The sequence below is a fragment of the Anthonomus grandis genome, chromosome 15 (genome assembly GCF_022605725.1).
Source record: "Anthonomus grandis grandis chromosome 15, icAntGran1.3, whole genome shotgun sequence".
NCBI classification, from domain to species: domain Eukaryota; kingdom Metazoa; phylum Arthropoda; class Insecta; order Coleoptera; family Curculionidae; genus Anthonomus; species Anthonomus grandis.
In genome coordinates, this window is record NC_065560.1 from 14,168,997 (window position 1) to 14,181,949 (window position 12,953).

Below are 12,953 nucleotides of genomic sequence, written 5' to 3' on the forward strand. Positions count from 1 at the left end.
TACATCACTTTTCTTCTGTTAAAATTGAATAACCACTGGCAACATGGGATACTAAGCATGTTTATCAACAAAATATCCCCTGTGTAGATGTTGCGCTCAATCCAAAGCAGCAAATCTTTATTCTAGTATATTCAATGTTTTAAGACAGTACCATTGTTATAAAAATATTGGGCGAATAAATCGATCTCTAATAATTCCAGCACACACAATACCTAAAAAGAAAAGCTTTGCGATAGATATTTGCAAAGATGACATTGAGATTGGCTTAAACTTTACAACGGCGTGTACAAAAGTGGCTTAGTATGAAACTAACAGCCAGTCTAAAAGTATTATTAACCAAATTTATCATGGTTTCGCAAATTCTAATATACGATCAGGATCGTCATTTAGCAGCTTCTGGACTGGTCTTATTTCAAAGGCTCTTTTTGCTGCTGACCTTAGAATTGTTAAAACTTTGATGAGGTCAGATGTCTGGAAAAAAACCGTTAAAATGTTTAGAATTAACCAAAAAATCACGTCGTAGAAGAAATCAGATTACTCTATTTAAGACTACTTAAAAAATAAATCCAAGCACTCCAAGGGATTCAAATGTCTGGAATAAATCTCTGAACATATCCAGAATTGCCAAAAAATTAAGTCGCATTTTTAGTCAATTATTTTAAGTTACCCTCAATGACCTTATAGAGGTCTAAAAGTAGTTAAAAAATTATTTCAATTTATTCCAAGTAACTGAAATTTCTAGAAATCTGTTTAGAAATCTTAATCTGTTTAAAATAGCCAAAAAATTGAACCATAGATTAATTTGACTAATTAAGTGCACAGTGGGGTAAATAAGGGAGAGTTCCTCAAAATATTTATTTGATATGACAATTATTAGTTGCATAGACATAAAGATTCCAAAATAAATTAATTTGAATAAAGTATAGGAATTTACATTAGAGTAACATCTTATTATCCCGTATAACATATATTTCACAACATACTGGAAAACTACGAAAAGATTTATATTGCTTACTTTCATAAATCTCTGTTAGCTAAAGGTAATTTAAAGCTATTGTTGTTTTCAAATAGATGTCTTGTACGACCTTATAAATCAACATTTAAAACAGGCAACATAGATTCCAGGGTTGTTGGGAAGTGTTTTTTAGCTTTTCGTTACACAAACAAAAATTAAAGTTCATTAAACCATTATACGTAAAAGGAGGACACAGAGGTTGTCTTTATTAAGTTTTCTTTATTCTTAATAACTGGTTTATCTATTAAATTAATCAGTTGTAAATGGAGAGGTTGGAATTGAATTCATGAAAATATTCATGGAAAGTATATTTGTCGTGTGATTTGAGTAAATATTAAAAGGTTATAAATTAAACTGGGTAGGCAGCAATGGTGTGCTTACTCTCACCTGCCGATTTTAATGTAGAAATTAATATCTTCTAGGTTTTCTAAATAATTTCAGTCTAAACCAATGAACTAGCGATTTAATATTTACATATTATCTTGCTGTCTATTTAAATTTAGATTAAGGCTGAGTTAAAAAACTATTATATCTTTTACTTTAATAATCACAAATATTATTTCGTTTTCAGGGATGATCGAATCGAACGTGTGGAAGAACCTCCACCCGATTATTCTCCCCCTAGCCCCCTTCCGATTTCCAGGGAAGAGAAGAAGCAGTATCAAAAGACGAGGTTCGCTGCTGAGACTCCGACTCATAAAAAAAGTGGCAATATTATAGGTAAGCTTGATTTGCAATCACCAATGATAGTTAAATTTAAGCTGAGGAAAAAATAGTAAAACATCCTTATATAGGCCACATATGTGGTCTTATCTTATGTGGATGTTTTGGCCTCTATGTCATCCTCAAGATTCTAAAATATTACAGATATTTCATATTTATCTTTCAAGTGCCTAATCGATCCGAATTTTGGCGAACATCCTGGATATCTTGACCTTGTTCACATCTGCTTTAAATAGTTCGGTAGTAGATTTTTAAAACCATGTTCTTAAGTTTTTAAGCCACGATATTTTCCGTCTTTCTTGGTCTTTCGCCATAAACTTTCCTTTGGAGAACGGACTTTAAATGGTGATATTTGCTTTCAACCCTCATAATATTATTCAATTCAATTTATCACAAAATATTCAATAAAAATTTGATTGATTTGATTTATTTCTGACTGACCTTGTAACGTGTTTAACTGACTGTGATTACTTAGCATATGCAGATGATTTGAAACTTTTCCGTGTTATTAAGTCACAGCGGGACTCTGATATCTTACAACACAATCTTACTTCTTTTGTAAAGTGGGCTAATATGAATGATCTCTCTTTAAATATAAGTAAGTGCTACTCAATTGGATTCTCTAGACTTAAAAATAAAATGAATAATATATACACTATTGATGACATAGTACTTAGTTCTGTTGACTCAATGAAGGATTTAGGAGTAGTCTTTGATACTCAGCTCAAATTTGGGGAACACTGTGATCTTGTGGAGGGGAAGGCCTCTCAGATGTTAGGTTTTGTTTTACGAACTTGTCGTGACATGTCTATATCTACTTTGAAGATACTTTATTGTTCATTAGTTAGAAGTCATTTAGAGTATGCCTCGATCATTTGGTCTCCTTTTTATAATTGTCACAAAATGCAACTTGAAAGAGTCCAAAAGAGGTTTACCCGGTACTGTTCCTACAAGTTGAATATGCAGGATAACCTACTTGACATAGAGGCAATATTGGGACTTCAATCGTTGGAATCTAGAGGGATTCAAAGTGACCTCAGCTTTATGTATAAGGTTATCCATGAGCTTATTGATTGCCCTGCTCTCATCAACAACTTTAATTTAAAGGTCCCTACACGCACCCTAAGGAGACATGAACTGTTTGCTTTACCAATCTGTCACTCCACCTATTCTTTACATTCTTCAATCTGTCGTAGTCTTGCCTATTTAAACTCTCACCCTGAACTTGATCCATTTGCAAGCTCACTCTCTGGATTTATTGGTCAACTGGGTCAAATATCTTAATTTATTGTTTTCTTATTGTGTTTATTTCTTGTGTATATGTTTTGAAGACTGTCTAATTATGTTCGTGAAAGTACTTTTATTATGTTAATTATACATCTTTTACTTTATTTAATATTGTAACCAAATCTTTTGTAAAATGGGGTTTCCCGTATATTGATTGAATAAATAAATAAATAAATGAATAATATGTTCGAGGTACTCGAGCTTTCTTTTCTTGATGGTATTCACTACTTTCAATTCATTTCTTATTCTCTCCATAACTGCCTTGTTGGTCACTAGAGGTCTTATCCCTTGATATTCTTAACATCCTTTTCATTGCTCCAATATCTACAGTTATGATTATTAACAAATTCATTTAGATAAAATGTGCATTCATCGCTGAAGCAGATATTCTTTACATAAATAGTATTATCATTAATCGCTTCGGTCATTTTTTCACAAAACTCAACTCGCCTATCGAATTCGTCTTCGGTTAACTCTTAAGCAATATTTTCATTTTGAATGGATGAAATTTATGAAGTTTGGTAACTGTGTGAACAGAGCCTAATGAAATACCAGTGGCAGCAACAATTTTGCGTAATGAAGTATTAGGATTTATTCCAAAATGACTCAAAACTTCAACTTAAGCGGCTTCATCCAAAATTCGCCAAAAAATCAAATCAAAAAATCAAAATAAAAAATAATACAGATATACAAATAATAAAAAAAATATAATACAAATCCTCATGCATTTGTAGAAGGCCATACCCAGTACCCTCAAAAAATTAATGTATGGGCAGGCATTTTAGGAAATAAAGTGATTATTTATTAACGGAAATTTAAATGGAGACATTTATTTGGATATGTTGTAAAATACCATCCATTGAAAACCTAATTGATGATGATGGAAACCCTATACTTTATGAGGCTGAAATATATTTCCAGCAAGACGGCGCTCCTCCTCACTATGTTCTTCCCATTCGGCAATGGCTAGACGACGAGTTTCCAGATAAATAGATAGGGCAAAGGGGGCCTATAGAATGGCCTGCTAGATCTCTTGATATAACGCCGTTAGACTTTTTCTATGGGGTTATTTGAAATCTATTGTGTTTACTCCCCAACCTGAAAGTTTGGATAAACTTCGTCAACGCATCATCGACAGCTGCCATGATATCCCACACAACATGTTTTTGAAAATGTCCGCCAGGAATTTGAACATCGCCTATATCATTGTTTGGCCAAAAACGGGCAACATTTTGAACACTTATTGAAATGAAAACTGATATTTTCATGTTTTTGTTTTCTATATGAACAAATTAAGATAAACAAAGATTTTTCTAATTTTCTCGAAAACGAATCGACCGATTTAAAAAAATCAAACGTCAAAATAAAAGACCTCGAAAGACCTTGTAAACAAGCTATTACTCGATACCCCTTGCCATTTAAAATGTTTAAGGGGAACCCCCTGGGGGGCAGAGGGTGAAGTAATTTTATGTTAGAAAGTTGTCCCCCTTGATAAACCTTTTGACGTATTTCGGCGTTTTTTTTTAAACAGTGGTTTTTGATAAATCCTTGTGGGAAGTTTTGAAATGAACACCCTGTATTATGTTTACTTAAATAATACCATATTAAAATTGAAGGTTTTTAAAGTTCAAGGACTTTTATGCGTCTCTATTTTCAAAAATATTATTTCTTAAGGTCAGTTTATAAATGTTTTGTCTTAATTTATTTTGCTAATACTGATATCTGATTTTTCTTCACAAAACAATAATTTTTAACTTCTTAATTTTTTTTTTAAATTTTTAAGTCCTTAATTAAATAATGATTTATTTTAATTTTCCTAATGTTTCTGAGAAAACATAAGATTTATGACGAATATAGCATAAAAATCGTAGAATAAAATTTTTGTCATAAAACGACAACACACCTGACTATGGCAAATATGCCTTTGAAATAAATTAATCGTTAACATACCTACCTTTATTATACAACCGGTTTAAATATATACAGAGAATATTTAATACAGTATTCTTTATTCTATCAGAATCGATGTTTCAAGTAAGTGGTTTTCCTAATTTTTATTTACATGGCTATTAACTGCTGCTATATTTAAAGATCTTTATGAGAGAATTAAAAACATTTCTAATAAACACAACAATTTCTAATTCTTCTTTTTATAACCCAATTCTTTTTAACCCTCTTTATTATGGAAAGAATGCTCTCTATAAAATTTTAGAAATATAAGTAAATTATTATTTGCTTTTTATGATTATTGAATTTTTTACAAAAGGTCAGTCAATTCGTAAACTAGTCAACAAAATCCGATCTGCCAGTACTGAGAGAAAAGCGAAACAACAGCAACGTGCTAAACGGTCTCCTAGTCCCTCTTATCAGCCTGGACACGTCATTGATGGAAATATTGGGCATTCTACGATGGACAGACAACCAGTACAAAGGTAAGTGCCATCTTTGGTAGAATTTAGGGGCATAGCGAGGTTAGTAAATGTGGTGGGGGAGTGTTGAATTAGTCGACTTTTCATCTGGTTTATAGGTGGTAATATTGGGTGTACACAAATTAATTTTACATGAATCACATAAAATTTATTTTTGTGTTTTAAACTTTAAAACAACCGTAATATTTTTTTCATAAAATATGATGTTTGGAGGGTCTTCAGAGCGAAAAACTGATTGTTTTTGGTAATTTTTAACGCGAAATTTAGAGACCGCGGTGTGTGGTATTTTTCGTAATTTGTTAGGTCACGTCTTTTTGTCTTTTTTACTTAAAAGCAAGAATACTAAGTGTTTTTTCTATGTAGGCTATGCACAGTAAATGCACAGATGCGGTTTTGTCAATTTTTACTTGCTTTTGCCAGGTCATTTACGTAAATTTTATCGTGTGTGAGTGTGATTAAAGTGGCGGTAATAATTTGATGTTTATTTATTAAGATAGCTTATTGCGTACACACTAAAAGAAAAAAAAGATGTGTCAAGGGCCTGGCTTTTATGTTAAAGCATAATAACTAAAAAAATGCATACGATTTTACCCCATTTTTTCATCAAAATCAAAACTTTTCGTTTATTATTTTAAGTATCGGAAATCGCACCTCTATACACTACTAAAAAAAAAATAAAATCCTACTATAGAATTGAATGGAAGTATTGATATGGTATCTTATGATATTATATAGAGCTGCATATCCTGTGTATAGAGGGCCCTATCATACATCTGAATGTTAGCATTAAATATGAAAGAGGCATTAGACATATTCCAAAGCAACATAGTTTCATTCTAATTTAAAAACCCGAAAAAATATAATGATACCCTGATTGGAATATTTTACACGATAATTTAATGAAAGTGAGAAGCCAAGAGAAAGAAAGAAAGGCGCCAGATGAAGATTATGAAAAAAGTAAATAAAAGTCTTAATCTAAAAATATACCTGTATGATATAATAAGTTTGGTAGAAATTTTTTTGATTTTTTCTGAGTTTTTACGAAAAAATAAGTTTTAAACTCTACCACCCTGTATCTCTGTATCAACTTTTAGATATAGATAAGTATCCAAAAGTTGATATTAATCTTAATATTCTTGGATAAGTAACCTGTTTGCATGTAGTATTAATTAGCGGATACCCATATATCAGTATGTCCTAATAGGTATCCCACTAAAAATGACTCGTCTAAGAATGACACGTAATCCTCAGTAAATTAATTTTTTTATTAAAATCAGTTTTCCTATCTACTAGAATAAAATAGTAGAGGAAGCATAGTAACTATAATAAGTATAGTAACTCCTATACAGGTTAGAGTATCGAGTATTACCCATAAATAGGCGTACGCATCCATTTCGTGCGCTCTGCTACTCGCCTGATACGTCGTATCTTTTTAGCAAGATGTTATTAAGCATCTAGTTTCAATGGGGGTAACTGCATTACTTGCAATAAAATATTACGTGAATATTACGTTCAGACATTTATAAAAAAATATTTTTAATGCAGGCTTCACATACATACGTCAGTGTAAATCCCATATAGACTCGTAATTCAAAATGTTTATTATGACATGTATTATAGAATTAAAATTAAAGCATTATTCTTAGAAAAATAAATATATAAACTCTTAAAAATAAACTAAACAAAACTTAATTCTTTAAATAAAAGGCTTAAACAAGCTTTATTCTTTGAGTAAAAAATAAGCTAACCTACCATAAAATCGATTTTCGTAATTTTCTCTCGCAACTCCTCTAAATTTGTTGGCCTCCTAAATTTGTGTTTATAAATAACTTCCTTAAAATAGCCCCAAAGATAAAAGTCAAAGAGACAAATCTGCAGGTTTAGAAGGTCATTTAATATCAGCAGTCTCACTAATAAGATAGCCAGGAAAAGTACTTGTTGCAAATTCATTTAACATAACCACATTATGAGCAGGAGAGTCGACTTGTTGAAAATAAACCAATCCCAGGTCTATATCAGGGAGGATTTGAATAGCAGGAAGAACTTGATTTTGCAGCAGCTCAAGGTATTTTTGGGAGTTTAAAAAAAAACATCAATAAAGAATGGCCTTATAATATTATAGCCGAAAATACCTGCCAAATATTCAATTTTTGAGAATACTGAGTACGCAATTTAAAACTTATATGCTTATTTTCCCGAGACCAATATTAAACAAGGGAAGTATTTGCTTTCCATGTAATGAGTAAAAAGAAAAACATTTATTTGCTTTTTCCATCATGCTTTCACAAAATTAAATTTTTTGCCACTAATCTTTGACCTTTCTTTTATTTTGGCGACCCTTTAATTTGGCATTTATGATAATCTTGAAGACAAAATTATGTCTTAAAACTTGAAACTGCTCTTTTAAACAAGATTTACAAGAGCGTTACAAGAATTTTGATTTTTTTTTTAAACTCTGTAACGTTTTTGTAGGCTTGGCGTAATGTAATTTTTCATTTAAAATATGCATTGTAGACATTGAAAACTTTTAATGTAAATATCTCAAAAAGGGTTAATCCTGGCGTTATCTTTGAGGACTACCTTTTTTAAAAGCAAAACTGTGTGCACATAGCATAATTAAATTATGCAAAACCTAAAAAACTTACCGAATTAAAAAAAATTTACTGGTAATAATTTAAAAAAAAGTGAATTTTAAGAATTGTTTTTAAAAAAAATCACTGTTCAAGTTTTGTTAATAACGAATGAATCCATGATGAACTTATGGCTAAAATTTACAAAAATTACAAGTTTATCACCGTGTTTTTCGGTTGTCTTTGACTTTCGAACTAGGAAAATTTATCTTAACCTCTTCCTTTTTTTAAAGGAATCTGCAGTTATATTATAAACTATTATTTATGGTCCAGTTCAAACGTCATTAATTTTAATATGTGATAGAGAATCGAAAAAGAAATAGACTTTCAATATACATTTTTTTAGAGATGTTTAATAACAAAGATACAGGGTGTTAAAGTTAAGAATAATTATTTGTTTATTTATTATAACTTTGTCAACTACCAGCTCAATTTTAATTAAGTTTTGCATGCAGGTTATTGTAGTGAATTGTCAATTACTGATGAAGTCAATTTTTTTTTAAATTTCCAGTGGCGTAATATACGGCGGGACTTGGTTTTTTTGTCTTAAATCTGCGAGGTGATAAAATATTTTTTTATAAGAAGTCAACTGTTAGATTCTCCATTTAATTTGAAAAAAAAAGTTACTCTTGTAAAATTATAATTTAACGCACTGTTTTTAAAATATCTTACTTTAATTCTTTAGAAATATCTGCTAAAATGTTGCAAAAATTTATAAAAAAAAGGAAATCTGGCTTGGATTTGTCAAAAAGTTGAATATAAAAGATAATCAAAAGTTACCTTAAGTTATTATTTTGTTTGAGAGGTTTAATTTTCAGAGCCTAATTTTCTAACCAAGATTCAAGCCTAATTTTTTAAAAGTTTTTGCAGCATGAATGAATGAATTGAATTGTCGAAACAGTGGGCTGCCAAGGCAGCTGCAGGCAAGACCCGTCATGCCCCACTGGGGGTTACCAGAGCCCAACGGCCTTAGAGAAACCGATAAGGCTCTCTGGTCTGAAGGACTTAAAGTCACTCGGTACACTAAAAGTGTTACCCAAGTATTTGAACCTGGCGAACGTGAGTGCTGGGCACTTCCCGACTACATGGTCAACGGTTTCATCCTCCTTACAGCACCATCGGCATTCCGGGTTATCCGCAAAACCGATAGTATGGAGATGGCTTCTTAAGTGCCAGTAACCGGTTAAAAGACCTGTCACTAGCCGAATTTCGCGTCTTTTTAGGCGTAGTAGATTTTTGGTGAGACAGGCAGAGGGCCCACCTATGTGCGCTTTGGCCTGTCTCATACCAAGGGACTCAGTCCATCTTCGGTGGGTCTACTTGTCCAGCAGACCCTTCATTGACGCGACCGCAACGCATTTGGTGATACCAACTATGGGTTCCGGCCCCATCGGCACATTCGCGGATCCCAGTCTGGCAAGAGAGTCCACTTCCTCATTACCTGCATGGCCTGCGTGGCCAGGTATCTAGACGAGCTGGACCCTGCAGCCAACCTGCACCAGTTTTTTTCAGGACTTTTATGCACTCTAGTACAAACTTGGAGCTTGCCTTTACAGCCGTGATAGCCTTAATGGCAGCTCTACTGTCCCAGCATATTGATACGACTGTATTGCGGTGTCCGCAGCTTAGGATTTTCTGTCCGCATTTTAATACAGCGAATACTTCGGCCTGGAAGACAGTGGCGTGCTCCCCCAGCGAGTATGCCTTACTGGTATGTGGAATCCCACCACAAAGCCGTGATCTAGCTCTGTTATTCATTCTGGAGCCATCTGTGTACCAGATGGTCCCCTTATTTAGCAATGCAGGTCTGTTGGAATGCTGCCACTTCATGCCTGCAATATGCGTCACGAATCCCTCGCAGTCCACAGTCACTGCCCATCAGAAGAAGAGGACATTCCTGTATGGCCCATGACCAAATTTTTGCGTGACCGGTCTCGTCAGCACGTAGTTCGCCGAGGACATATAGCCTGTACGCAGTCCTCATTGCCTCGAATTGCACAACGAGGTCCAGAGGCGGAAGGCTCAGCAGAGTCTCAAGCGCTTTAGTTGGCGCCGTCCGCATGGAACCCGTTATGCTGAGACATGCAAGACGTTAGACTCTGTCCAGTTGGGCACGAATTTTCGCTTTCTCCGTACATGGCCACCAAACGATAGCTCCATATGTGAGAAGAGGTCTCACAATGCGCGAGTAGATCCAGTGGAAGATCTTAGGAGACAGACTCCAGGTATTGCCGAAAGCCGGTCTGCAGGCCTATAGCGCGCAGGTGGCCTTCTTCATTCTCGTGTCTGCATGATCGTACCAGGAGATTTTGGGTTCTAACTTGATTCCCAGAAATCGAACTATTCTGGAGTAATTCAACTGCACGCCACCTAGAGATATAACAGGGGGCGTGCCAAAGTAACGTCTCCTCGTGAATAGAAGGAGCTGTGCTTTTTTGGGGTTAATCCTGAGACTCCCCGAGAGGTACCATATGTCCACCATACGCAGGGCTCTCATCATAGGGCCCCGCACTGAGACGGCGTCTTTCCTTGGGCAAAGGATTACCAGATCATCAGCGTAGGCCTGTATGTATAGGCCAGCATTGTTTAAAAGATTTATCAGGCTGTCGACCACAAGGCACCACAAGGCAAGGGACAATACTCCTCCTTGCAGGCAGCCCCTAGCCGCCACCGTTTCGACAATCTCGTTGTTGAGCTGGGCATATACATGACGTTTCGAGAGCATGGCCTCTATCCAGCTAACCAAACAGGGTTGTGAGCCGCGGTTCTCGAGTGCTTGGCAGATTACTGCGAAAGGGGTGTTGTCGAACGCCCCTTCAATGTCTAGAAACGCACCCAGACAGGCCTAGCCACTACCCAGAGCACCCTCCATCTTCCTCACGAGGTAGTGTAGGACCAGGTCCGTGGATTTGCCCGCCTGATAGGCGTATTGGTGCACATGCAGTGGTTTGTTGACCAGGATGCTTTCCTTAAGGTACCGATCAATCAGCCTCTCCATCACCTTCAGCATAAAGCTGGTAAGGCTGATAGGTCGGTACGATTTTGGATCTGTAAAATCGCTTTTTCCGGGTTTCGGAATGAAGACGACTTTCACTTGACGCCATAACTTTGGGACGTAGCCCTGAGCAAGGGACGTCCTGAATAGTCTGACTACGTGTGGGGTTAGTACTTCTAACCCGTTTTGCAAAAGGCATGGATATTATCCATCCATGCCTGGAGATTTGAAGGGGAGGAATGTCTTAATTGCCCATTTCACCCTCTCGTAGGTATTTATTCTTCTATCAGTCTCGAACTCTAAGCGAATCGGAGTCTGAGTGCGCAGCATGGCCTCCAGTGACTGGAAGTGACAGCGACCCCACTTTAGTTCCAGGTTCCTTGGACAGTAGTTTTTGCAGCATTTTAACTGGCGTTTCTGTACAATTAAACTTATATATTTTAAAAATAGTGCGTTAAATCATAATTTTGCAGAAGTAACTTTTTCTTCCAAATTAAAAATGGAGAATCTAACATTTGACTTTTTATAAAAAAATATTTATCACCTCGCAGATTTGAGAGAAAAAAGGACCAAGTCCCTCCGTATGTTACGCTACTGGCAAGTTTTTTTAAATTGGCTTCATCAGTAATTGATAATATCACTACAATAACCTGCATGCGAAATTTAATTAAAAATGAGCGGGTAGTTTAAAAGTTCTGATAAGTAAACAAATAATTATTCGTAACTTTACCACCCTCTTTCTTTGTTACTAAACATTTCAGAGAAAAATTTTGTAATGAAAGTCTATTTCTTTTTAAATTCTTTATCATGTCTTAAAATTAATGACGTTTAAACTGGACCACCCTGCATATACAACACATATTGAGATATTTAAATATTTTTCAGGTATTATCTTGGTGAAGATCCATTTGGAGGTAGCATTTATGGGAGGGAAAACAAGTACGATGGTGTAAAACCTACTCGAAACTCTAGAAGACCTAAAGATGAAGATCGTACACAAAGGTAGGATGAGAATTTTGTTTATGTATTACTCACAATATTTTTTATACAATATATTCATCTATTTACAATCTTATGTATAGTTTTAAAATACCTGATAATGATTTATTCATACAATAACTATAATTCATAAAAAAAAATATTATAAGTAGGTGTAGTATATTTGCTTACAGCGTAATTACAAACAAAGCAAGAATGCTTTTATGTTTAGCGGCATTATTTATAAATCCAGTAGGTTGTTTTTACCATAATTTCTACTTTACAAGGTTTGAAAATAATAAAGGAATCCTTAAAATAAATTGTTATTGAATGTCGCGTCGTGTCTCGCGTGAGTAATGCTGACCGTGAATTATCTTGTGTCATGTAAATAATTTTGCCTATATTTGGATTACCAGTTATTGCATGTTTTTTTGTTCTTCCGTTTTAAATTTTTTTTTAATGCAATAATCAATTTAATATTAGTAATAATTATAAGTGTATATTGGTATTTTTTATTTTAGCAGTGTTTATTTCTAATCAATATTTTAATACTACAGAAGATAACAAATTTAAAATATGCTTTTTAAGATAATTATACGAAAGAATTGTATAAACTTATATTAATAAAGTTAAATTATTGTAGTAAATTTTCGTCTTTAATTTAATGTGTAGATTTATTATGCTTTATGGTTTTTATAAAAATAAAACATAAGAATCTCTTTTTTTTCTTTTTTAACTCATATTTTAAATACCAGAGTTCTAATATATGATATGAATGTAACATTTATGTAAAAAAGAACAAGGATTCAAGATATAGAAAATATAAATGTCCTGTGTTACGTTATGTGCGGTATTAATTTCAATATCTTAGTAAACTATGTAGTTTAGACAACTTT

General features: G+C 34.0%; 1 protein-coding gene across 6 annotated transcripts in view; it reads left to right on the forward strand.

Moving 5' to 3' along the window:
* LOC126745280 (serine/arginine repetitive matrix protein 1) overlaps window positions 1–12,953 on the forward strand; it is a 233,240-nt gene that overhangs the window by 202,072 nt on the left and 18,215 nt on the right. For all 6 annotated transcript variants that reach the window (XM_050453046.1, XM_050453045.1, XM_050453041.1 and 3 more), the window contains 3 exons: window positions 1,587–1,735; window positions 5,292–5,457; window positions 11,965–12,081. In XM_050453046.1, the coding sequence (XP_050309003.1) occupies window positions 1,587–1,735; window positions 5,292–5,457; window positions 11,965–12,081 (432 nt within the window). The remainder of the gene's footprint in view (window positions 1–1,586; window positions 1,736–5,291; window positions 5,458–11,964; window positions 12,082–12,953) is intronic.